The sequence below is a fragment of the Lipophrys pholis genome, assembly GCF_963383615.2.
Source record: "Lipophrys pholis genome assembly, chromosome: 11".
In the NCBI taxonomy this organism is placed as follows: domain Eukaryota; kingdom Metazoa; phylum Chordata; class Actinopteri; order Blenniiformes; family Blenniidae; genus Lipophrys; species Lipophrys pholis.
The window spans coordinates 21,414,738-21,441,213 of record NC_137631.1 but is presented as its reverse complement, the minus strand read 5'-3'; the positions used below and the strand labels follow the sequence as shown (position 1 = coordinate 21,441,213).

Genomic DNA, 26,476 nt, shown 5'->3' with positions numbered 1-26,476 from the left:
ATTTTATTCGGCAATATAATGTAATGTAATGTAATGTAATGTAATAAATGCTCAAACGCCTTGCCAAAAGGTCGATTAAGGAAAAAGTTCTACGCTGGTCTGCAGGATGAAGTCAGGTGTTCTGCTCCCACCTAGCGGCAGGTACACGGTACTACGCATTTATGAGGAGGAGGCAACAGAAATATGTCATTCCATCGCACCTGACAGGTCCACCGACCAGAGGCAGTCCCTGTTTGTCCGAGGCTGCTGTGCCTGACGGTGGACTCACATCTTCTGTTTCCACCGCCACACAGCCGGACTGACTGGAGGGAGGGGGAAAAAAGAAGCTCGAGGCTGGAAAACAAACAAACAAAAAAACAAATGCTGTGACTCCAGCAACAGGTAGAGTCGCTTCTACATACCACTGCGGTTGAAACAACACCACAGTTGTTCCCCAGAGGAAATCCGGAAGTTGACTTCTTGGTTTTTGAAGAGCCCGCATGCCGTTTTACAGCCGTTCATGTCGAGGATCGGACTGAAAGCCCGAGGGAGCCGGTGAATGGTGTCTGGAGGGTTTTCTGCATCGAGCTGGCTCCACCATGGCCGGCCACAGGAGGCAGGTAGGGGATCCGATTCATAAATATTAATGCTGCTGTCACTGTATCGATACCCACTTCCACTTGTTTTTTTTTTTTTTTTGTTTTGTTATGTCGTCAAAAGCCTGCGGTTTATCATGACTGTCAGTCCCGCACTTGTCGCCGCACTGCCGCTGTAAACCCGCAGATTCCCACAAATCAAAGCACGACTCCGCATTAATGTCATGATCGCGGTTTGAATGGGGCGCGTGTGTTTGAACTGTGGTCACAACGTTCACATTGTGTGTTCGTAACTGCCGCACCTTCACTGCCAGCATGTAACAGAGACTGCTTCTGGACGTGCTGTGGATTTGCTGGACTGTTGAGATTATATTAACATGCCATGCGGTTCAGTCAGGTGAGATTAACCCTCAGCACTCAGTAGGTGAGTCAGAATTACCTCAGGTTTTTTTTTTTTATTAAGCTCAGAGGTATTGACTGACACACCTGCATGTTATAGTTAGACGGGATTCTTTCGTGGATAATGACCTTTCTCCTGATTTCCACATTCATATCCTCATATCAGTGGGCCTATCCCTGGAAGACAATCATCTCAAGCAGTAAAATCATGATCCCTTTGGTGTGATTTTAAAAGTCTATATGCCATGTCTTAATGATGTGTACATCAACTGCAGTTGTGTTCATGACCTCTCTTGTTGACATGCTGTGACTATTTTGCAGCCCAGCATTGAGCTCTTAGAATTCATGGGAGTGGTGAGGGAGAATGGCAACGAACAGTCCTCACTCCCTCCTGTGGTAAGATCACTGAATAAGCATTCTTTATGTGCATGCTGGCCACTTGCCACTTTCTGAATCCACAAATTAAGATCAAAACGTTTCCATTGCTCCACAGCACACTCCACTTTCTTATGACTATGTCCTGGTTGCCAAAGTAATTGATGACCGGGAAAGATCAGCATTCAAGAAACAAAGTGAATACATCGATGAGCTGAAAAAGAAGAGCTTCAAAGTCACAGTAAGTCTCAAGGCGAGCTTCACAAAGTATGTGTATGAGGGTACGAGGGGGGGGGGCAGCTTTTAGGAGGTAATCGCCCATTTTGCCGTGGATTGTACTGTATGTGTGTTGATTGACCTCTCCACATGGCCGTCCTGATTGTCATTGAATCTGTCTTTGTGTTCAGATGTCAGATTAGAAATAGAGTCCATCTAAAATCTGATGTGAGAGCACATGTACCATGAAGTGGATTTCATTTGACTTAACTTTTATACCACTTTAGCAGTCTCATCACACTTTACATGATCCATCACATTCGCCCATTCACTCACACACCAATGGCGTCAGCTGCCATTCAAGGTGCTCGCACGCCATCCGGACCACCTTTGTGTTCAGTGTCCTACAATGGACACATTGATGCTGGATTGAATATCGAATCACAGACAACCCGCTCTTAAAACTGAGCCACAGTCGTCCCGTACTAGACTCATAGTGTCAAATTTGTTCATGTTTCTTTATCTTTTCCTTTAAAAAAGAAAAGAAAGAAATGTTATATTAACAATAATGAACTACTTTGGTCTTGTTTCGCATCTTTGAAGCAGTTTGAGACTGTTAACTACTAACAACTCAGAAGAAGCATATAAAACAATGTAATGAAGTATGTCCAAACTAATATGAAGGTCCCATTTTACCCTTTTTACGAAGAGAAAGAATATACTTAGCCAACATAAGCAAGATGATTAAGAAAACAAACACAAATTGGACCTTTGAAAAGTGTTATTTTTGTCTTTATAGTTGAAATATTAAAGAGAGATGGACATCATTGGCAACCTTCATTTTCTTTGTCCTTTGGGTGGCCTTCCCACGTTTAACTCAGAATCCATTGTGCCCACACTAGAAATTCTTTGGATCATTTTAAATCTCATCACGCTTCAATGTGAGAGCGACATGTCCAATACGCTGTTTCCATAGCTTCAGATTCTCCTCAACTCTCACTGAACTGGTCTTCTACATAGAAACTCTGGTCATCCTATTTATGGTTTAATAAGAGCTATTGTGATAATTTGTTATTTCCATTTACTGATCTTCTAGTGACAATGTTGAGACCCAACTACTACAATGTCAATGAACCTTGTCTCCATGATTTCCCAGAGTGCTGTGGTTCAAAGATGACACATTTCATCATTTCTTCTGTTGCTCCTCCTAGAAAATCATCGATGACGATCTTGTCTTCTATGGGATCCAAGCGCCTAAAGAAATATTTGAGAAGTACAGGTATCTTCTCAAAGTGTCTGATGCCTGTAATTGGAGCTCCGATCAGAACATTGTGCCTCTCAGTACGAGGTAAGCTATGTCCCCGCAGCTATTTTTGGCACCTAAAACAACACTGTTGCTTTTTTTTAAAGCAGTCATTATTGTCTTGTGCAACAGATTAAATCATCAAAACAGATTCATTGTTCACATTTGTAGGTCAACATTTTTCCTCCAACGTGTGATGATGCAGATTACATCTTGTGATTAATGTCTTAACCACTGCTGAAAGGTGCTGCTGATTTTGAAGTATTGATTTGAAAAAAAAAAAAAGAATAACATTTGATTATTGTCGTTTGTTGCAAGATTTGTTCTGAACTTAGATATTGATCTTGTTTCAGGATAAGGATTGTCCACTTCATCTTAAACCACACTTACATACCAACAGGAGGTGAGCGACTTATTGAAAACACAGAGTTTAAGACTTAAGTTTAACTGTGAACTTCAGGCTCCATGTAATTTCCCTTTATCTGGTCATCTTTACAGAGAACCTGCGGGATCTGATGAAGGCAAACGTCTTTCATACAAAGTTCTGTTTACATGAGGTAAAACTCCTAAATTACTACAGAAATACCGCATGTTCGATAGAATCACCACATTTTGCTTGATTATAATCTAGGTTTTAACAAATCACAGCTTTCTGTCAAGTTTTACTTTCACAATCATGCAAATCAATCGCTATAGCTATGAAATTACAAGTTTAATCACATCTCTCAATTTAATGAGATATAGTCGATCATATATCAGGCTCAGTATCTACTGTTGTTTTGTCTAACCGATCCGAAAGATAGTGTCACTTTTACTATGTGATGAATTTCAGATATTTGCAGGGGCACCTCACAGTTTGCTTGTTCTCAAATGCCTTCACAATCACAAAGTGAAACCTGGCAGAAGCCTCCCAAAACAATGCATGCATGCAATGCCAAGAAGCTATTTGTTCACAGACACCTAGTGCGAGTCACATTAATATGATGAATCATCCAGGGCTGGGAGTAAGTGGGCATGTATGTGGGCTTACAATGATACATATGTGAACATGTAAGCAAATTTATCTCTCTGTTTTCCTCACAAACACGTGGCGGTGTGAGTAAAATCTTAATTCCCCACAAGCTTGATGTTTTAAAATGAGGTGGTATTGTCTTACATGGTTGTAATTTACAAATGAATCAGCAAAATCTCTTTTAAAATGTCAGTAGATTGTTTTATTTCTTCTTCTTTTTTTTTTTTACACCGTACTCTTTTGAACCCTGCATAACTGTGTTAACCAGCCTACACAAAGCGGCTCTTCATGTTGCAGATTCTCTTAGATTTTTCTGTGCTTCTGTTTCCAGAAAAGAAAACAGAGGGAGCTGAAGGAGAACTGGGCACGGTGGACAGCCTGTCTCCAAGGGCAACCCATAACTGCCATCAGGTTTGGACTGCAACAGCCTTTTTTATTACTCTGCTTTCCATACACACTTGCAGTTATGGCACTGTGGCTTTCTTTTCTTTTTTCTTTTTTTTCAGTGAATAAAACGATAGCAAATGTGTCGCCTACACGATGCAGGCATTATTTCAAATGCCTGCATCTATTATAGTGTGACGCTCTTGAAGCAGGCGAGAGTTCAAGTGACTCTGTATCTGGAAAGCCTGTGTGCTGAGGATGTAAAGCAAACATGTATCATTCGTTTAGCTTTCCAGGAAAAAGGCGACACTGTTTTAAAGCACGATTATTTTGTTAGACTCCTTACAATGCTGATTGGATTGGTTTCACGGTAACAAGGATATCATTTGATAAGTAAAAGCTTGAGCATCAGTCGATTTGACAAAGTGCTGGGAGAAGATACTGGACTGTCAAATCAATTTAGTACTTGTTGCTGTGTAACTGTTGTGCAATTATTTGAAGTACTATGAATCCTGAAACCATGCAAATAAAAGCATGACTGTCTACAACGTCTTCAGCACAAACAAGTTTTTCTTCTGCTTTTGTATGTTCATGAGAGTTAATGTGTCCATCAGGTTCGGTTTCACTTAAATTTTGGGGGGCAAATTGTAGATCAGGGAGGGTGTTCACAGCCTCTTTTCTCAGAGCATTATAGAATACATGTTGAGAGCCACCACTCTAGGTCTTTGTACTTGATACATATATATGACCAACCAATATGGCTGCCCAATGTATCGCAGATGCATTGTTTTCATCATACAAAATAATATACATATCGTGAAAGACTTACGTAACTGCCATCTATTATGTTTCCATCCACTGTGTATTGATGATGTGCTAATTCAAAAATGGATGAATTTTAAATATGAATGAAAAGTACAATTACTTTGCAAAAACTGTAAGATCAACTCATTGAGAAAACAAAAAGCAACAATCCTGCTGACGACAAGGCATGGAAAACAAACACAAGCCAGTCACAACTGGTGTGAAATTAATGAGAATGAGCACTGAGATATTACCTTCATCTACTCAAGTGTATATTGCAAAACTTTATCATTTGCGCAAAACAACATTGTTACATATGGCATGTTCGTCTGATGTTGTGTACTCCTGCCATATAATGAAAACTCCTGAGTGAAAATAATTCATGTTGAGGTGGATACATGTTTCAGGGTCAGACGGTGGCGAGTGTTAAAGTGAGGGTTAGGGCAGTAGAGGCTATGGCAGAGTTCAGAATGAATCAGCAGTAAATTAATTTATATCAGTGTATTTTCCCCACAAGGCGTAGAAATGTAATATGAATGTATATGTGTGATTGTATGTGTTTTCATGTCAGGAATTACTTTGGGGAGAAGGTGGCCTTGTACTATCTGTGGTTGGGCTGGTACACATACCTCCTCATCCCGCCTGCGTTCATAGGGATCATCGTCTTCCTCTACGGCCTCAGCTTCTTCAGCACCTCGCCCCTCATGTAAGTCTGTCCACAGATTTCTGTCCATCAGTGTGACTGAAGCGCATTTCACCTGTAACAACCGACCCCCCCCCCCCCTGTCTTTTTCAGAAAGGAAGTTTGTGAGGCCGACACCGTCATGTGTCCCCTTTGTGACAAGGGCTGCAAAGTGTGGCATCTCTCGGACACCTGCACATACGCCAAGGTACACAAGTGCATTTACTGTTGCAACGCTGAATGGGATTATTGTCTGTCGGTGCTCACAGCTCAGATCTTTCTTTAACTGCAGGTGAGCCTGCTGTTCGATAATAATGGCACAGTGCTTTTTGCGATGTTCATGGCAGTGTGGGGTGAGTTTTTCTACATTCACATTTCCTATTTAATTTTTAAAAAGGCTTCACTTATTTTACAAAAAGACGTAATGACTAGAACTGACTACACAGGAAATGTTGAGGAAACAAGTCTTTATTCTGCTCAAGCACCGCTTGTTTGATCTAAACGTAACTTTTCTTTTGATCAGTGAGACTTGCTCTGCCAACGATATGCCACTTCACTGAGAAAACCTACACCTCCTGGCTACTTGCATCTTAATCAACCCCCAGCCATCTGGCCGTGGGGGTGGTGAAACAGTTCTCTTGATAAGAGAACATGAATGAGTTTCCACTGCTTTCTTCAGCTTTTCTACTTTGATTTTTTGATGTTTCTGTGAATGTTTGAAAGCTGCTCCCAAACCTGCTCTCGTATCAAACTTGCACTGTTTGTTGAAAAAAAAGGATGCAAGCAATGACCTTTTTTACTTGAGCAAAGTGACGAATCAACACAGTTTCTGGACAGTTCACAGGAATAACCATCGTGAAAACATGAGAAACAGGCAGGAAATGAGTCAGGGAGGGGTGAGGTGCAGTAAGTGAAAGCGTGGAGTGTGGGAAAGTGAACAATTTTAATTGTAGGACAGAGTGCCTCAACTGAACACGAGGCCCTTGTTTAAAAAAAAAAAAATGAAATACCCTAAACAAAGTAAAGTTTCATAATTTCGAATCATTACTAACAAGTGTAACCATGTAGCAGTGCAGATTATTACTGAGTCAGCTGATCATCCGTCTGGGGCTCGGACAGCAGTTCCTCAGATTTCTGTTTTGATTCTCTTACACTGAACCCAACCCAGTATTCTTACTTCCTGAAATACATCATTCAACACTGTAACATCTGTTTGTTTGTTTTTAACTTTTAAGATAGTATAAGGACAAAGTAAAATACTGTAGATTTAAGGACCATTTGCAAGTTGTGTCATCTGCAGTCACGATTACTAAGAACAATGGGTCAGTGGGCAAAGATGGGTGCTTATTGTCCCGCTAATAATCTTTCGTAGACATCAAGAATGGAAATGAGAGTGGCTTCCAGATATATTAAAAGACGCAGTGATGGCAGTGATAACTGTGTAATGTTTTAGTGGTTATCATCTAACTAACCTCATACGCATGTGTTTGTATTGTGGAGAAAAGAAGTCTTCCCAAGGGGAGGCTCCAGACTCAAACCAAAGTACTTCTGTCTGTGAGGCAAGAGTGCAAACCAATACAGCATTGTAAGGCCTGAAACCTAGAATGATACCCTTGTATTTACTTTTAGAAGTTAGCAGCAAAAAAATCAAAGCACGAGAATGTCAAAGAAATGGAAAATATATATATTTTTCCTTTAGTTGTGTATATATAAATATGTGTGTTTTTCACAGCAACATTGTTTTTGGAGTTCTGGAAAAGACATCGGGCCTCCTATGTGTGTGAATGGAAAGTATCTGATTGGTGTGAGGAGGAGGTAAGATCAGTTTTACGCAATATGTCCTATTTTATGGATACAAAGGCTCTGATCTTTGCATTTGAAAGCTGTGTTTAACATTTGCCCCCCCCCCCCCCCCCCCCCTTCCTTTTTTTTTTTTTGCATCTAATCACAGGAGGAACTGATTCTGGAAATTGTGACCAGTGCCAACTGTCAGCCAAAACCTTTCAAGCACTCCTATCTGCGCAGCACCCTGGTGTTAATCTGTGTCACATTTATGGTAGGAGACCTTGTGTTATTCCACTGTTTAGTCATAGTGATATCCAAGACTCTTTTTTGATCCAGCTGGAGCTTCATTATAGGTGTTGCAGATATGATTGTAACAAAGAAATAGATATACTTTCTAGGATTTGTGTAATCAATTCTGTTTACTGTAGTAACATTAGGATTCAGTTGTTCTTGTTTTAATGGAGGGTCACACCATAAAATGAATGTTGATATGCCTGGAAGAAGAAGGCACCTTAACCTGGAGTTCAATTCAACCTGCAACAAAGGTTCTGCTCACTATGATCAGTGCTCGACAACGTTCACCACAAAATCCTTTTCATTAGTTGGTTCGTAGGGGAGAGCGTTATTAAATGTATAAAATGCGTAATAAATTAGTAAAAGACATGTTTAAAGGCAGACGTGCAGTGACTTCAGTGAGTGTGTTTGTGTCTCTGCAGATAATGGTGATCATCGGCCTGACGCACGCCTTGGTGGTGTTCAGGGTGATCGCCGCAGGGTTTTTGGCGAAGGAATCAGGGGAGTTTCTGAGCAGCCACTCCAACAGCGGCGCAATGATGTTGGGGGCTGTCCTCCATTACATCATCATCACAGTCATGTCATGGGTACGCTGGGGTCTCAAAGTGTGTCTCTGCAGTTTTTTTGATCCTGTTACCATGATCATGTCTTTGTTTCCGCAGGTCAACCGGATTGTAGCCATGAAGCTTTGTGAAATAGGTATGTTTGATGTACCTCGCCCTAATATTTCCTGTTTTCTTATTCAGGTGCATCTGAAATATTTAATACAATTGGCAAGACAATTGTTTTGTCAGTATTCTTCACACTCATAGCATTATCTTTTTATTCTAATGATGGAATCAGGTAATAAAACTATGACACACACCTGATGTTGTGAATTTCACTGATATGTTCTTTAGTTTACATTTTCATGACTAATAAGCATAAACGATCAAGCGTGAAACAAAGAAGGCTTGAGAAAATCACAATGCATGTGTGAGGAGTGGAAGTTTTATTTTGGGGATTTTATTGTCTTTACTGGGTAAAATGTACTTTTCCACTGTTTTCAATTTTATTTTAGATGCCTCTGTAGTGCAATGAGTTCATGAAATTCAAGTTATTGTAAGTCTCAGGCATGCAACTTGAACAGGGCTGAGGCTTTAAAGCATGCAGTCGGACAGAAAGCAGTTCAAACATCAAACAGAGATAACAAAGAGATAACAGAGGAGCGACACGCAGACATGTCCTCTGTAAATACTAGCAGGCTATTTAGAGAATTTGTAAAAAATCACATCGAGTTCTTTGCAAATAGACTCCTTTCTGCTGCATGTGCTCTACTGTAACTGCAAGGTTGCAAACATTATATAAGATATACAACTCAAAGAATCACACAATCAAGCACTGAAACAAGGCTGCCACGAACAGTTTGTCCCACCTATGCCTTGATAGTCATGCACTACAATGAAAGTTGTTCTTGTGTGGACCAAAGGGTTATTGGAGGACGTTGGAACTAAGACATCATATATGAGCAGCTGTAAAGATGCGTCAAGTGATATTCTGAACCTCAATGAAGGCGAAGCCCGACAGGCTGCACACATTTGTAGTAGTTGAACTTTGTCTGAAAACTGCAGAAGAGAAGGACAGAGCAGCAGTTAATGTGAATAAGGCGATAATAGATAAAATGACCTTATCAATTTAAATTTGATATCATTGTTTATGTCCTCTGAATCTCTTCAAGTGCTTGTTTCTTCCTCACGTTGGCTGATGTGTGAAATCCATGCAAAATGACTGCTCTGCACTGCACTGATATCCAGTCTGTCTCCACCAGAGGAAACAAGGTCGTTTGCTGCTACAGAGAAGAGTTTCACAGTCAAGATGTTCACCTTCCAGTTCTTCACGTATTTCTCCTCGCTCTTCTACGTGGCCTTTTTCCTTGGCAGGTGAGGAAAATTGTGGAAAAGCTCAAGATAAAATATCCATTGTAGTGTCTTATAAAATGAGCTCTCTCCTTAAGCCCCTATCTCACTGGGCTGCAACAAATTTTGAACAGAATATTTCTAAGTAACTCAGGACAATTGCAATGATTGTCGGATTCCTTTTGTGACCTGCAGGCCCTCGCAAAATGTCCCTTGACATTTAAACAGCCTACTTCACTTACTGTTTCTCATAAAATAGATTCATAGTCATCGTGGATATCTCAAAAAATTCTCAATTTAGTTTCTGCAAATTATAAACTGGGAGGACTTAAAAGTCCCATATTATAATTCACTTTATAATGGTGTACTAACAGCAATATGTGTCCCCATAGCCTGTGTTTGTGGCCCCACAAGTGAATAAAGTCTGTCATCTCCCTCTCTTGCTTGCTTCACCTTTTAACGAATACAGGCAGTTCAGAGAGTTTCCCTTCATGATGTCATGCAGGGAAATATACGATCACCCTAGTAGTGGGTACTCACTTTGACTCAACCTCAGGTAGATAAAAACTTACAAACATTACCTATATACTGTACTTATATACTACTTATATTCTGAATCATGTGAAAATTCGTAACAATTACCCTTACAGTTAGCATTAGCTAGCATTAGCTACTTGGTTGTAACTGTAATAGCCCATACGACCAAGCAAGTAACATATTCAGACAATGTCCTTAACGCAACGTAACCGCAACCGCAACGTATTAATTTAATGTGATTCCAAGAAAAAAACATATTTTTCACAGTCCTTGAAGAGGTTTTGCAGCCCAGTGAGACTTTATCTTGATTTCCTAATAATGGCTTGATTTTGTAACACTCCTGACAGGATAAATGGCCATCCGGGTGATTACGTACGAATTGCAGGAAAATGGAGGCTAGAGGAAGTGAGCAAAAATGGATTTATAACCTAAGTTTCACAACTAAATGAATGTTTTTAGAACAAATGTATGTAGACATGAAGTTTGAGACATAAAGCCCCTGACACTATTCAAAACATTTTACTCTGATTTGTGTAGTGTCATCCCAGCGGCTGTCTCACAGACCTTTTCATCCAAATGACGATCATAATGGTGCTAAAACAGACCATCAGCAATGTCTTTGAGTTCACCGGCCCGTGAGTATCTAGTCATGTACTGCATGCAAACATCAGAAATGACTTTTCCAGCTGCGTGTCTGGGTTGATTGATCCGAAGCGGTTTCTTCTTTGCATCAGCTGGTTCTGCAGATTTTGGAAGAGAAGACGAATCCAGAAGCTGCAGAGGAAGTGTGCCCACTGCTATCTGAAAGATGAATCAGAGGCCAAAGACGGCACAGAACTGTGTGACAACTGCAAGCTTCGAAACTGGCACAGTAACTACCGTCTAAATGATGTGGATTCTTTCAGCCTCTTTAATGAGTTTCTGGAGATGGGTACGTACAGAATTTTAACAGCAACACATCAGATACTATACTGACATTGGACCAGAATTTGGAAAACAACATTGTCTGTCATGATTTCTTTTAGTTATCCAGTTCAGCTTTACCACCATATTCGTGGCAGCCTTTCCCCTTGCCCCCCTGCTGGCTCTCATTAATAATATCATTGAAATTCGCTTGGATGCCATTAAAATGGTCACTCTGGAGCGCAGAATGGTTCCCAAGAAAACCAACGACATTGGTGAGCTTTAACTACGAAGAAATCTTTGAATATTATGTAAATAGTGCATAGTTTGATTGTCACTGTTGCTTGTCACTAGGTGTGTGGATTGATATACTGGAGGCCATTGGTGTCTTAGCTGTTATTGCTAATGGGCTGGTCATTGGCGTGTCCTCGGACTTCATCCCTCGACTGGTGTACCAATACCACTACGGACCATGTGCTAACGGCACAGTAACAGATATTGAGTGAGAGGTCTTCTGTACGCTTCCCAGTTATAAAGCTGCCATCTGTTGAAAGGCCTGTACACAGACTGCTCTTCTGTTCTAGCTGCATGGTTGGGTACATCAACAACACTCTCTCAGTTGCACGGCTGGATGACAAGAGCAATGCGTTTTCACCAAATCAGACAATCCCTGCTGATGGTTTGAATGTCACCTATTGCAGGTTTGTTCTTGTTTTATGATATCTATTATGTCATGTTCTCCATTAGCACCTGTAGCAAGGGTGGGCTATTTCTCTTCCAGAGGGTCCATTAGAAAAACCAAAGAGTTCTCTGGAAGTCCATGCCATGCATTTCACTCAATTCTGCCAAAAACTTTTCTGAGTGTATCTGATTATAATGATGATTCAAATGATCTTCAACCAAATGAAAAAGGGGAAAGATAGCCCAGAAATATGAAGTACATACAATGGCTAAATAAAACAACCAAAATAAGGGAAAGCAGTGGTACGATATGCATCATGTACTCTAAATATCATTTTATTCACACTCACTTGCTGACCCCTCACAGGCCGGTCAAGGACGACCAAACCACTGGGTGTGGCTGTTACAATTACCTTCTGTGACCTGAGGCAACATTTGTGTCTATTCCTTTCTGAGTCTTTGAAACAATTTGTGTACTTCTGTTTCCAGACCACAGTATCACCTTTTCTCAGTCATGTATTTGTGCTATCACAAATCTGCAGATTATGATACAGTACTGTGATAATTGATCTTGAAACAACCCCCATTAGTGAAATGCATTCAGGTAACTTGAAAGGAAAAGTCTCAGACATTTAGCTACATGACCCAATTCATTAGTCCAGCAGTACACATGCAGAAGTTCCACTGTTATCCTGCTAGCATTGCACTTGAAAGTAAAGTTGTGCTACTTTTAAATATAGTTGGCTATAAGTGAAGCTCATCCTTACAATTACATGCTATGATATTAAAAAAACAACCCACCTGTTATATGTCACATTCTCTTCGCAGCTACAAAGATTACAGGAGCAATACGGACTACAGCTTTACGCCACAGTTCTGGCTGATTTTAGCCGTGCGCTTTGCTTTTGTCATCCTCTTTGAGGTGAGTACTATAATACCTTGATAACACAAAGACACCACATTAACACACTGACCTCTCCTAAAACGCTTCACAACCCCACAGTGTGTTTTCACCTTGGTCCGTCTTTATACTCTGCATGTCAGGGTCGAGTTCTGAGCTGCACTAATACCAGAATGCCTGAATGAAACTGTTACACACAGTCAAACGCATTATTTTCTAAACATGTTCCTCTCTGCTTGCAGCATGTCGTTGTCATATGCAAATTCATTACAGCCTGGTTTGTACCCAGCGCTCCCATGCAAGTGAAGAATGACAGACTGTTTGATAAACTCAACAGGCTGAAAGAGGAACTCAGGTGAGTCTCAAATAGTTTGAGGTTACACAGGCACACATGGTCAACTGTTGCAGAGAAAGTAGAATATTTTTTACACATCATGTGTCTCTTCAGCTTTTCTTAAATTGAATCATCAGTTGTGCCTAAGGATTTAGGATCATAACATGATATTTGAGCAACCTTTTAAAACTCCAATTAATAACACATCTATTTGACATGCCACAATATTTGAAAAGTATTTCTTTTGGTCGGTTGTCATTCCTCCATCTTCCTCCCCACTGATTCCACAGGGGCTCATGAAGGCAGTAAGGAGGGGAACCCCCACCCCCCCAGATATTCCTGTTTTCCCCCTGAATTTTCTGTAGCTTTGCTAGATTGACCCAGTGCAGAAAGATAGCGTGTCCCCAGGTGGAAGTGCCTGGTACACCTCCAACAAAAGGTGACCAGAAGGGGCATCAGAATCAAACTGCTCATACTGGCTCCTCTCAGTGTGAAGGAGTCTTTCTTGGTTAGTTGAGCTCCTCATTCTAACGGGAATTGAGACGCACCACCTTGTGGAGAAAACACATTTCTGCTGTATCCACATTGTAATTCTTTTGGTCATGGTCCAAAGTTCTTGATATTAAGTGAGGATGGGGATGCAGACCGAGAGGTGAACAGAGAGCTTTGCTTTGCAGACTGTATCTGTCTGCCCAAAACCACAGCCCATCTCCTCAATAATAATAACCTGGAGATACTTGAACTCTTTAACCTTGCGTAGGATGTCTGACCGTGTTATGGTCCCAATGTATTTGCATTTGCATGTGACTCATCTAGAATAAATAAAAAAACATGCAGAATATACTAAATAATCCTTTAATTAGACATGTTCAACTGAATCCTGATCATTTAAATGATGTGTTGCTGTTGTTATTTCTTGCAGGTCATTTGATGTGTGACAGCTTTCAGACACTTTAATGGGACACATTTTATCCTGAGAATATAAATCCAGTGTTGCCTTTGTGCATTAAAGTGTTGAGACGATCGCAGTGCTGGGTCGACTTCAAGGCCATAAATTAGCACCCTGAAGTGCTCAGATGGAAAGCTGCCGCTCTGGTTCATTGATGGCAAGCAGAAGCTGCTGTAAATGCCGGCTTTCTGGATTCTCAACTCTAAAAGGAACTGTGAAGATGGAAGAAGGTTTCGGCACATAACAAGTGTACAGTGACAGATATTACTGACCACAGCTTTCATGAGATTATTCTTATTCTATATTAAGAATGCACCCATAGCTTGCTGTTGGATCTTTATGTTTGTGAGCTGCATTTGAACGTCTTATTGAAAGCCTAAAGATAATTTATACTGCTACCGCAAACAGTTTGCTGATTGTGTTATGACACTGCCTTATGATGTAAAACAAAAACATGCTGTGATGACTGTGGCTTTAATACAAACAGAATATGTGTCTTTTGTCAATTTGACCTAAGAATGTTTGCTTTTTATTATTTTATATTATTGAATTAAAGAGGAAACGTTTGACTTCATAAAACATCTTTTAAATGTAAGTTTGTCCACAAAAATGTCTCCAATGACCTTTCTTAAGTTCATTATGGCACAGATTGCAAATCAAAAACGGTATGTGCTAGTTTTTACAGCCATCTATGTCAAAGTTAAGTATTTTACAAATACAGGTGTATCTAAAAAAAATAGAACACAATGCTCTCCTTGATTGAATCCAAACATTGATCAATTTTAAATTTATTATGCATGAACTGAAATATTTAAAGCCTTTTTTGTTTTGTTCTTTATCATGTAAGCTTAGAAATCAAGAAAATCAAAAATGTCTCAGAATATTTCATGAAATCAGATATATTGCTGTTATTTTAATAGAAATCCAATAATTCAGACTAGGAAAAATGAAGAAACTCTTAGATCCTGTAAGATTTGATGCCATAAATCCATTATAAAAAAAAATGACCAATTTACTTTTCTAAGCTATTTGAATTTGTTTTAGCTCCAGCTGAAGATACTTCACCGTTTTGCCTCATGAATATTATAATTAGATAAAGAAAAAAAAAATTGTAATAGCATTTAATGAGGCTTTTACATTTTGTAATAGTCTCAAACTCACACATAAAGTCACTTAAGGCTGCTATGAGCCTTTCTTGATTCAGATATCGATTAACAAACACATCTTAAATATGTATTTATCGTATAAAACTCGTGAAAATCAAAAATGTTCTAAGTAATCTGCCTGAAATAATAGTTAATGATAAAAAATAATGTTTTTAAAGAGCAACAACACCTATTGGGACGGTACCTGTGATCCTTTTCTCTTGCAGTTTATACAAAATAAATTCAAGTTTACAGATTTTATGTGCTGCTGTTTTCCATGCTATAATATCACTGCTCTTACGTTTTAGCAACTGATACCTCAATATGTACAACGTTAATATACGTATTTATTCGTATGAAATACTGTTGAGCACATTAATAAATAAACCAGAGCAAGTCCTTTTAGTGTTTCTTTTTTTGTTGTTTTGGATTTATGCACATGATAAACACCTTGCACTTATGTAGTTTTAAGTTCAATTATTTTATTTATAGTTCATGTGATTTATTTCAGGTATTCTCCCGCCTCTTGCACTCTAAATTTGAGCACAAACACTTTATTCTTTCCACTTCTCAAACCTGTAAATGAATGCTTTTTTTTAATTGAACAAAACTGCAATTTAAAAACTTCGTATGTCACAGTAACATTGTTTTACATTTTCTGTTAACGAATAGACAACTGTCACACAATACATGACAATATACTTATATAGAATAACAAAAAAGTAGAGAAGGAATTTGCTAAAATAAACAAATAGATACAAGATAAAGTTAAAAACAGGCTTGGGTTTAAGGTTAAAGTCCTCCACTACAGTGCAACGTTTTACAGCATTCTTTCTCTCCATACAATAGTGACATAGTACCTTATGAAAATTTGGTTTTGTTTTTAAATATCTATTTTTTGTATATAGAATTGTACATGTTTTAATTGGCAAATCATGAATTAAATTCTTTTAACAGGTTTACCAAATAAAATTGTCTTTTTTTTATGGTCAGAACGATTGTCAAATTTGCAAAACAACCAAAAAAAGTCTACTCAAGAAGCATTATTAAATTTACAGTATAAAAAAAATAGATGGTCAGGAGTTTCCCTGTCTTTTTACAGTAAATAAAAGCTCGATCATGAAAACTTCCGGGAGTTTCACAGAAACCCAGGTGGAAGCCGGTGTGGAAAGCACGTGAGCGCGGGCAGCCAATCACCGCGTCGTGTTCAGGTGTCTCCAGGTGCAGTGCAGGAAGCTGACTCGTCTCCTCCGCCGCTCTGATTGTAACGAAACAGTAACAAAGTAACAACAGGTGGTCTCACCGTGATGTGAGGGAGCAGGACGTCTTTTCTCGGCTCATTTCTCACGTGAGGAGGGAGAAGGACGCACCGTGCGCCTCATGGCTCTGACTTTAGCTGCTCTCATTCTGCTCTGCTCCGGGCTGCGGGACTCCACTTCCCTCACAGTCGGTAAGGATGTTTACAATTACACTTTTTTTTTTTTATCGGATATATACATTTATATGTTTTAATGAGTGTGTTTGCAGATGTTACATTCATTTAGTTATATTTGTCCAAGACTAGTCGGTCTGCGGTTTGCTGAATGTGTGTAAATAACAGGTCAGTGCACATGTGGTCACTGGGTCCAGTCCAGGGTCACTCTGTTACCAAACTTTCTTTTTTTATTTTCCTGCTACAGGAACATATGACCTTGGCACCCGGATATATAAGGGGGGTTTAATAGATACTAAAGAAGAGTAGGTCAAACAGGAACTAGAAAGCACATAGACATGTGTGGAGCAGGTGACTTGTTGGGTGAGTTCATGGACTCAATGAAGACATGCTCTGAATATGTTGAAGAACTGGTCAGGCTTTGATGGGGCCCTTTCACAATAATTTGTTTGGTGTGTTAATTTCTTCATTGAGGAAGGATCAGATGCATGCAAGTTGCTTCAGTGGTGTCTGCTGCTCAGGATGGAATATTATGCGTCAGCAAAGCAGGTGTTTGTGCAGGGTCTGTCAGGGTGAAAGAGTAAACAAGTTCACGTTTAAGCACCATTAAACAACACTCTTAGCCAAGAGATTCCCTGATGCCTCACACAGTTTGCTCTGGTCACATCCACAGACTGGAGGCAAAGTGGCCTCTCAAACTGGATTGAAGTCACTTCTCAGGATTTTGTTCAAATGTCAATTTTTACAACACAAATCCTAATTGAGTCCATCCAATTAAATTCATTTTTTTTAAGGCTACAACAACCCTTTTCTTTCATATTCGCAAAATTAATGACTTATACATCAAATACAACAGAAAATCAAAACAGGTAAATCTTTCATATATTTTAAATTTCAATTTTTTTCAACTTAAAATGAAATATTTAAAGCCTATTGATATTAGCCACGAAAACAAATGGAAAAGTCCAAGATCTGATGTGTTTTCTAAAAATATGAGCCAGTTCTCACAGTTGAAATGTGTTCAGAAAATGCTTCAAGCTCTTTAGTTTGTATGTTCAGAAAGTTAAACTGATGATTGGAAATGTTTATGTAAGTCAATGCACTTGAAAGTACTTTGCTTTAAACAATGATGCCTGTCTGATGTGTGCACATTAATTCTAATTGAAAATATGTGAATCTATGAAAACTGTTTTCACAAAGTTGAACTGCTTTACACATTCTTTACAATGAAATCCACTGTCTGCATATTTACATTGCATGTTTGAAACCACAACATATTTGTTTATTGAATGTTAGGAACAAGATGGGCTTTCAGGTGACTGATTACTTAATAATCAGGTTTTTAGAGAATACATAATCGTTCTCCCCTGTGAAGCCGAAGTGGTTTTGCTTTAGAAACAGTAAATGTAAACAAGTGCAACTCAGTGAAATGAACATTATGTCAAAGCTAATGGTTTTGTCAGTTGTTTCTACAGTCATAATGTTTAAGCTAAAAAGTTTTTAATCTTTTATTTTCTCAACATGTTGGTTTCAAAACATGAAAACTATCTGATCCTCTGTAATATTTTGAGAATCTGCATTTTTGATTTATCTTGAATTATCATTGAACTTTTAACATTTTTACTTTTATGAATGTAAGATACATGTAAGTTTCACTGAACTTTTCCTTTGTACGTTCATATGTTGAGAGGAACCTGAAGAAGCAATAAATACTAAATTTTCACAGACGTCATGAGTTCAAGTATCAGGATACGTATATGAATAGAGACCCTCCTCCCTTCTGTCAGTAAATACTGAACGGTGCTTTTCTGTGATTGTAGGTCAGGCTTGTGTGGATGAGAGCAGGTTAAAGGAGCAGGTGCTTTATTTGGGGAAGGAGCTGCTTCCATATAGACTGCGGTGTCCTCTGGACCCTGCACTGCTGATCGGTCTCCCCCAAACCCAGCTGAGCTGGCAGAAAGACTGTCAGCAGCTCCGCAATCAGCAGGGGAAGACCTTCCTGGAGTTCGCCACCCTCGGCTTAGAGGATCAAGGAAATTACACCTGTATTCAGGACGGTAACGGCACGTCGACCTTCACCGTGCACCTTATAGTTAAAGGTAAGTATTATGCCCATGTGTAAGTGCAGTTAAATCAAATCAAACCTGATACTGTAGTCGTGTGACTCAGACGGAGAGCTGTTATTTGTCTTTGAAATAAACTTGGAGTCGGTGTTGGGAAGTTGAAGGGCTAGTTGAGCAGACACACCTGCAAACAGGCATTTTGTTTCAGCGTGTCTCCTGGCTGCAGTCTCAAACTCTTCTTGGGACTGCTCATGAAGGCTTCTGTTGTCTTCAGCTCCTGCATTGAACGAAGATAACAGTGGTATGTCTTTACACAGAAACCCAGTGCTCCAAAGCTCCAGAATTTAAACCAAAAGGAGGCCTGACCAAACTCTGGAGCAATGTGGGCTCTGCTGTGACCCTGAACTGCAGTGCCCTCCTCCACTGGGACCCATCGGAGAAGCAATGTGACTCCACGCTGCAGTGGAGCAAAGCTGGGCAACCTCTCACCAACCACACGCTTTATCCGCTGAATACATCTTCATGGTGATTTGACGTATTAGTTTTTCATTATTGTTATAGTGTTACCTGACTGCGACCTCTTTACACCTACTGTGTTTTGGGATGTTGAATTGTATCAGGCAGTGGGACTCCCTATAAGAGGCGCTGCTGTAATTGTATTACAAACTCATTGAGTAAGAATGAACTGTAATTTAATCCCTCAAACTATTTTAGAAAATTCTCAGGGACTTTCTGTGACCTCAGTGAAAACTAATTTGAATTACCTGACTGTCCACATTGAAAAATGGCCACTGTGATTACTTTTTCAAACCAAATAGCTGATCACTATACAGCTTTGTTTTCCTGGATGTCTGCAGAAACTAAAACCAAAAGTTACTTTGCTCACGTGGTTTGAGGCTGTTTCAGGACAGAAAGCATTACGGTCTGAATGAACCCAAAAAGTCAAATTACATTGGTCTAACTCGACACGTAAAGCAGAGCAGCAGTGACCTTGTTTCTATACAGTGTTTGGAGAACAAATGTCGCCCTCCTTTTGGAAATAATCAGAGCCAAGTTTTTAATTCATGCCTAATTTAAGAAATATGTTGTAATGGCATACGTTTCAGAAAACATGAGTACGATGGACTGGAGACACAAAGAAATCTCAGTTGGATCTTGTAAACACTAGAGATTCATTAATAGCAGGAGCTAATGTCCTCATGTTGAATTCATATTGGGATGTTGGGAGAATGTTATTTTTACCTTGTGTAAATGGGGTCAGTTTTTGGTTCTCAGGTCTCCTGGGGCAGGACAGCTGATGGTACAAAGTCTGCTGGTGGTCTCTCTCAGCGAGCTGGATGACTTTGGACTTTACCGCTGCTCAGTGAGGAACGTTTCCTCAGACTTCAGCATAGAGAACTCAGGTGAGACCATTCAGGTCAAATGAGGGGTCCCTCAAGGTTTGTTCTGCATTGTACATATCTCTGAAGATTAAAGAATAAAGTGATGAACTCAAACTTGACAACATAGAAAAAAAAGTACACACGAAAACAGTTGGCCTACATTTCATACAAGCGTCGGACAGCCGTATTGTGTCAACAGCCCTGCAGTTTTTCAAGTTTCACATGACTGAACACTGAGACCCAGAACTGAACAGCAGAGGGCAGAAATGCACAGAAGGCATTGGAAGGTAGCTACCTTGTAGTAGAATAGCCTGAACATGAAAGCCATGTGAAACAGCCTGCTGAAGGCTGCTGCCAAGGAAGCGACGGGCTTTTGCCAACAGTAGTCTGGGAAGAAACTCTGTGGGAGAGAGAGTCTCAGATTGTGTTTATTTAGTGTCAAGAAATGTCAGACTACTCATGAGATATGTAAAAATGAGCTTATTAAAATGAACATGGTCAGAATGAACTCATAATTAGTTCAACTTTAGATTTACTTATGCCTGAATGAAAGTGTCATTTTTATGTTTACAGTCATTTCAGTAATTTCTGCTTTCAACAGGTTTTTCAACTTATTACAGTGGGAGCAATTAAAAATGTACAAATATGTACATATCATGCACGAACACACTTGTCTCGAGTTATAATGTTGCTTAATAGTTGTTGATGTGATTGTATGTATATATATATATATATATATATATATTTTTTTTTTTTTTTTTTTTTTATTCTGTGTTTGCGATCAGAAACCCCCAGCCATGCAGCTGCTGTGATCGCTGCTGTGGTCCTCCTGCTCCTCCTGGGTGTAGCTGCTGCGGTGTACTCCAGGTGTCACCTGAACATCAAGCTGTGGTACAGGGACACCTATGGAGACTATGAGCTGAATGGTGAGCACTATGCCGAGGTCGAAGAAAGCTCCTGTATGACTGTTGACTGTTCCGTCTTTGCCGCATCACCAATTTCACCACACATAGGTTTAAAGAAAAGTTTTTAGACTACTATACCATGTAAAAGCTCAATCTTTAGTTTCTTATCTTTTTTACACCACCTGTATGTTTGTGGCTCCGCATCCTCAGATGGAAAACTCTACGACGCCTATATCTCCTATGTGAACAATGACTACGACCGGAAGTTTGTAAACTTTATTCTTAAACCTCACCTGGAAAATCAGAACCGGTACAAGGTGCACCTCAATGACAACGACATTGTTCCTGGTGCAGGTAAGATGACGCTCCACACTGCAGTGTGACTCTCTCATCCTTGTATTTTCCTTCTTCCAGCACTCGGTTTTATACTACTGGCTTTTTCATTACTATCGGAGAAACATAATGATATTAAATGTATTTATCCAGTGAATGCTTCATTAATTTAACCTGAGGGGCAAATCACACTTTAAAAACCCTCACATTAATGTCATCAAGTAGTATTGCTGGGAATCTTTATGGTTTTATTTACTTGTGTCATTTTACCCATACTTAAATACAATGTTCACAACGTATTATGCTTTGTTGCTTTACTTTTTCTGAGTTTAATTTAATAAGCAAATAAGTTTATTCTTTCCAGGAGAAATCCTGCTTTATCTACAGTGGTTTATTATTGTGCATTTTATATCTACTCCATTATTTTTGTCAGGAATGTGCATTTTAGACAGGTTTCTAATTGATTTGATTGCCCGCCGTTGACAATGCTATTAAATGCAGTTCAAATCTAACAAATGCTTTTAATACATTTTAGAAAAATGTACCGAGGACCTAAACTTGAGTTTTTTTATCCTACAGTGCTTTTATTGTAATTGAGTACAATGCAGATAATGTGACAGTAGTTATTCTATCCCTGAATGTAAGTGAGTCATACTGCAGGATTTTATGATTTCTATACAAAAATATTCTTGCTAATCCTTTTTTTTTTTTTTTTCTTTGCAAAAATATTCTTGCTAATCCACTGAAACTGCGTTCTAATGTGTTAATTATGCAGCAACAACATTGTCTGTTCTTTCTCCAGAACCTTCTGCAGACTTTCTCATGAACATGAGTCGCTCTCGTCGCCTCATCGTGTTGTTTTCTTATGCTTACCTTGAGCAGGACTGGTGCTCCCAGAACTTCAGGTGAGACACACGCAAACACTATGAGCTTCACACGCGACATTAAAACTCATGTGGCAATGTTGCAACTAACCACTCGAGGTCAGTCTGGCTCTCATCGTGTGCAGCAACTTTTTCCTGATGGCGATGGTGTTTTTAGACAGGGCTTTCTGCGCTTGTTGGAGTTGTGTCCACGGCCGATCCTCATCATGTTGGACGGTCAGTCCAGACGAATAACGGCCGACGTCAAGCAGCTACTGGATGAGAACCAGCACCGTCTCACCATCCTCACCTGGAAGCACAACTCTGTGGTGAGATATGTCACAAAACTGGGACATTTCCTGTATTTTTACATTTTCACCTATGTGTTTTTTTACTAATACAAACATGGATTTTTTTTTTTCAAACTAACTCAATCAATTCATAACATATATAGCATTTGATGTTGATTTACACTTCCATTCATTTGTCAATATTTTTATTGTTGAACTGGATTAACCTAAAATGTGAGTGTGTTTTTCTTGTAAGATGTCAATTCAACTTTTAATATTAATTTGATACCTGTATGTACACATGTAAATTAACTTTAAACATGAGAGGAGCAGCATTAAAACTACTCCAGACTAAAATCTACTTGTAAAATGATAATTAATGTAGAAGGGTTCCCATTATGTCCACATGACTGAGAGCTCATAAATCATTATTTTACAGAAGGTGAAACAACTTTTTTAAGATTATACTTGAATGCATTGTAATTTAAAAGACGTGTGTCCACAGACTCCATCCTCCGTCTTCTGGAAGCGGCTAGCTTTAGCGATGCCGCGCAGACTTGTGTTCCACAGCGAGTCTGCAGGCGACCCTCAGACTGTGCTGCAGGATGACAAAGACCCCATGCTGACCCTTGACCCTGATTACCTAGACTGCCGCCCAGACGCCGACAATGCTGGAGACCTTGGTAAGAACAGCAGTTGCTTGATGAGTAATCCAGTCGTCATCTGCCAAACGTTTGGCCCATTGTCAATCCCTCACGTCACGCAGACTGTGACACACTCCCAGGAGTTGCTCAAGCGTCTCTAAATTAAAGGTCAGAGCAGAAAACACAGACAAGCAGGCGACTGATGTCGGTGTGATTATTTCCCACAACTGAAAATGTTGCTGTATTTTCCTTGAAGAATACACACAGGTGGTAATGCAATGACTTGCAGCTTTTAAATTCTCACAAAACATCTGCTGTTTTTGAGAAAATGATGCTACAACCTGTTAAAGCTCTCTGTCAAAACTGACTCTGGCTGTCAGTCGGCTCTTTCACTCATATTTGATGATCATCACACATCATATATTGAGGAACAGATACGTTTGAAATTATCTCCACGTGTACTAATATTTCTCCCCAAAAAGTTAAACACGAGCTTACAGTCCCAGGTTGCATGCAAAAGTCAACATGATTACTATTTTTGCATTCTGCGTGACAGTATTAGATCCACAGCTTTTAGTTTCTTTTCCCCATTTAGTTTCCTCTGTGGTAATTACACAGAGCCCTGTGTGCAGAGATTTCGCTCTTTCCAACAAGCAGCTGTTTGTAGTGATAATAACTGTTTTAGGAGTGAAGTTTTCTGTGGCGCAGCCTCTCCATTTATGTTTTCACATAAATTCTGAAAACATTGATAATATATAAACATACTCATCTGAAATGTCATCGACCAATAAAAGTGAGACATAACTGTTTTTAAATATTTGACACTTTGATGTCCAAAGTCCTGTGGCTGTATGGTCGAGTTCCGACTGTGATCCAGATATGTCAATATTTATCAATATTTGGCCTTTCGCTCATGTTTTTACAGATCAAAAGTAAAATGATGAAATCTTACAGCCAGTGCACTCAAATGTGTTTTATCTTGCTTAGTGTTTGACTCAGCAAACACTAATTCAGCCCACAGTTAATCGTTAACATTGCAAACTTGAACAGTATACAACAATCTTAACAGCGTGAGAGACTGGCACTTTGCGATAAATTCACAAACTTATAGTGGGAAAAGCTTGTTTAGTTACATTAAAGGAGACGATGGAGCTCCTGTCCAGGAGAATGATGACATAGTTTAGAGGAGAAACGGTGTCCGTTGGTTCTGTGTGAAACTGCTTCCAGCAATGATAAGAACTGTGCAGACCAGTTTACTCTGACTTTCAGGATCCCAGTGTTTAGTGTTTGTGTTTTCACAGTTTGTATTCACCTCGCGTCCCACCTGAATCCATATTTACAATCCCAACTTTAAAGTACTGTGTGGTGTGTTTGTGTGTTCATTAGCTGATTGAGCTACCAGCTATGATTCCATCATGAAATAACATCTGATTGTTTCCAGATTTACTCTCCAGCAATTACTGTCACACAGACAATATAATTCAGTTCTCTCTTGGAGTCTTTTTGTAGCAACATGAAGGAACAGAATAGAATCCAGCCTGTGCTCAGTTTTTAGAAAACCTTCCTGCTGAAATTCTTGAAAAACTGTCTTCTCTATAATTAATATTGCCTCTTTTTTAACTTGTGTCTACCCCTGGGTCCTCCTTCTGAGCACCGTCACCTCACAGTGACCATGAGAATTGAAAGGACCAGTTGAAACACCAGAACTGCACCGCATCATGTTAAGATGGTGCATGTTCAAGAATTTCCCCATTTGCCTGATATTGTTGTTTGAAAAGAACCTGTGAAATGTTTCCACCCCTTCTGCAGCCTCAAAATAAATGAAAAATGAAATCGACCAGGCAGGAGATCGAAAAAGTAATTTCATAAAATGTTGAAACAGTACTGCCTTGTCGCTGTCATGGATACAGTTTCACAAAGAATGTTAACTTGATTTCTTTATTTCAGAGAAAAACTATTATTGGAAGATGAGTTTAAATTGAAATTCAGACGAGATGAGATACTCGAATGCCGAACATTAAAGAACTAATATTTCATGCTTGATATTTTCAGGTCTTCGGCTCCCCGTGTATAAAAGTCTGGCCTGTACAGCCCCAGTTCTCCCTGTTGCATCCATCCCAGCAGCTGAGCCCAGACCCTCCGACATCGACGTGTCCGACCTGGGATCACGCAACTATGGAGCTCGCTCCGACTTCTACTGCCTGGTCACAAAAGAAGACATTTAATCCAGTCTCCTCACTGCTGCTCTCTGAACATGAACCCGACATGGAGTTCCTTTCTTTGTAATCTTCATGTAGCTGATTATGTTTTTTGTAAACATGTGAAATCAAAGGGGTTTCTGTTACTTGCAGAGTTCGATCTTGATTTTCTTTGTGTGTATTTACTGCTATGCACAATATTGTGTGAAAAATGTTGTGGAATAAGAAATGAAGAGAGTAACTGTGTGTGTGTATATATAAACATAAACCGGTCACTTCAACTACACCTAGATATTCACAATGCAATTGACAGCTCTGCTGTGAATTTTAGTTTTTAAGATGTTTATTGTTGCCTGAATGGTCACTGAAAAATACCGACTCAAATTAACAAATGGTTAAATTCTAAATCTCTCGGTGGTTGTATGAAGTTGAACTGGATTCTTTTAAGGAAGAATTTAATGCAATGCTGCTGTTTTGGATAATTGATTGTACTTAAAAAAAAAAAAAACATTGAGTGTACAAACGGGTGCATTTAAAGTACATACAATGGAAAAACTTTTCTAAATGAAGCTTCTATATATTTTGAGGATTTTTTTTTTTTCTGGAAGTGTTGAATCATATTAGAAATTAAAAAAAAATAAATCTTGATTGCAATTTAAAGTTGCTTGAAACTTTTCAGTCTATAGGTTATGATTGTATAAATAACCGACCAGTCACCATTTCAATGATATTCCATTTGTTTTTAAGTCCATTTGTATTTTTACATTATGAATGTTCACAAGCAACCTCTCTTTTCCCAGTGCCCAGCAGAGGGCAGAGTCTTGACAGATAAGATAAGACGAAACGTTTTGCTGTTTCAGCACTTTTATGTCCACAATGAAATAACCACTGCCAGTTAAGAGTAAAAAAATATATATTTTTTAATTTCTTTTGACAGTCCTGATGTCTCATTTCTATCCAGAAATGCAGTTCCTGTCAGGATTTTCTTCAGCAGTGCCAAATCTACAACTTGGTTCTTTCTGTTCAAGTGTGTGATCAATAAGTAACAAGGCGGCCATGCTAATAAAACCACTGGACTATGTGTTTGAAGAGACTGCTGATCTTTGTCCTTGTTGAGTTATCATCACCTGCAGTAAAATGGGAGCCGAAATAAGGGTGCAGCAGGGAAGGTCTCGTATTGTTCCTGTCTGAG

General features: G+C 39.3%; 2 protein-coding genes across 4 annotated transcripts; both read left to right on the top strand.

The window, feature by feature from the left end:
* Nucleotides 1-202: 202 nt before the first annotated feature.
* Nucleotides 203-15,577, top strand: LOC308117071 (anoctamin-9). 3 transcript variants are annotated; one of them, XM_080475715.1, is made up of 25 exons: nt 203-381; nt 494-599; nt 1,296-1,370; nt 1,468-1,590; nt 2,777-2,913; nt 3,222-3,271; nt 3,367-3,425; nt 4,212-4,291; nt 5,640-5,774; nt 5,865-5,958; nt 6,043-6,103; nt 7,483-7,565; nt 7,702-7,806; nt 8,252-8,416; nt 8,492-8,528; nt 9,637-9,748; nt 10,609-10,666; nt 10,799-10,896; nt 10,996-11,192; nt 11,287-11,439; nt 11,519-11,666; nt 11,749-11,865; nt 12,674-12,767; nt 12,989-13,101; nt 14,003-15,577. In XM_080475715.1, the coding sequence occupies exons 2-25, from the start codon at nt 579-581 to the stop codon at nt 14,016-14,018; spliced, it is 2,331 nt and encodes a 776-aa protein (XP_080331841.1). In that variant the 5' UTR covers nt 203-381; nt 494-578; the 3' UTR covers nt 14,019-15,577. The 3 variants fall into 3 exon arrangements, with proteins under 3 accessions (XP_080331841.1, XP_080331840.1, XP_080331842.1); XM_080475714.1 differs by having other exon boundaries at nt 219-599; XM_080475716.1 differs by lacking the exon at nt 203-381 and having other exon boundaries at nt 456-599; nt 11,008-11,192.
* Nucleotides 15,578-16,369: 792 nt separating this feature from the next.
* sigirr (single immunoglobulin and toll-interleukin 1 receptor (TIR) domain) lies at nt 16,370-26,383 on the top strand. The gene is made up of 10 exons (XM_080475085.1): nt 16,370-16,624; nt 18,427-18,705; nt 18,987-19,194; nt 19,945-20,072; nt 20,837-20,977; nt 21,167-21,310; nt 22,092-22,194; nt 22,331-22,481; nt 22,948-23,125; nt 25,139-26,383. Exons 1-10 carry the CDS (start codon nt 16,555-16,557, stop codon nt 25,309-25,311), a joined length of 1,575 nt encoding a protein of 524 aa, XP_080331211.1. The 5' UTR covers nt 16,370-16,554; the 3' UTR covers nt 25,312-26,383.
* Nucleotides 26,384-26,476: the final 93 nt, after the last annotated feature.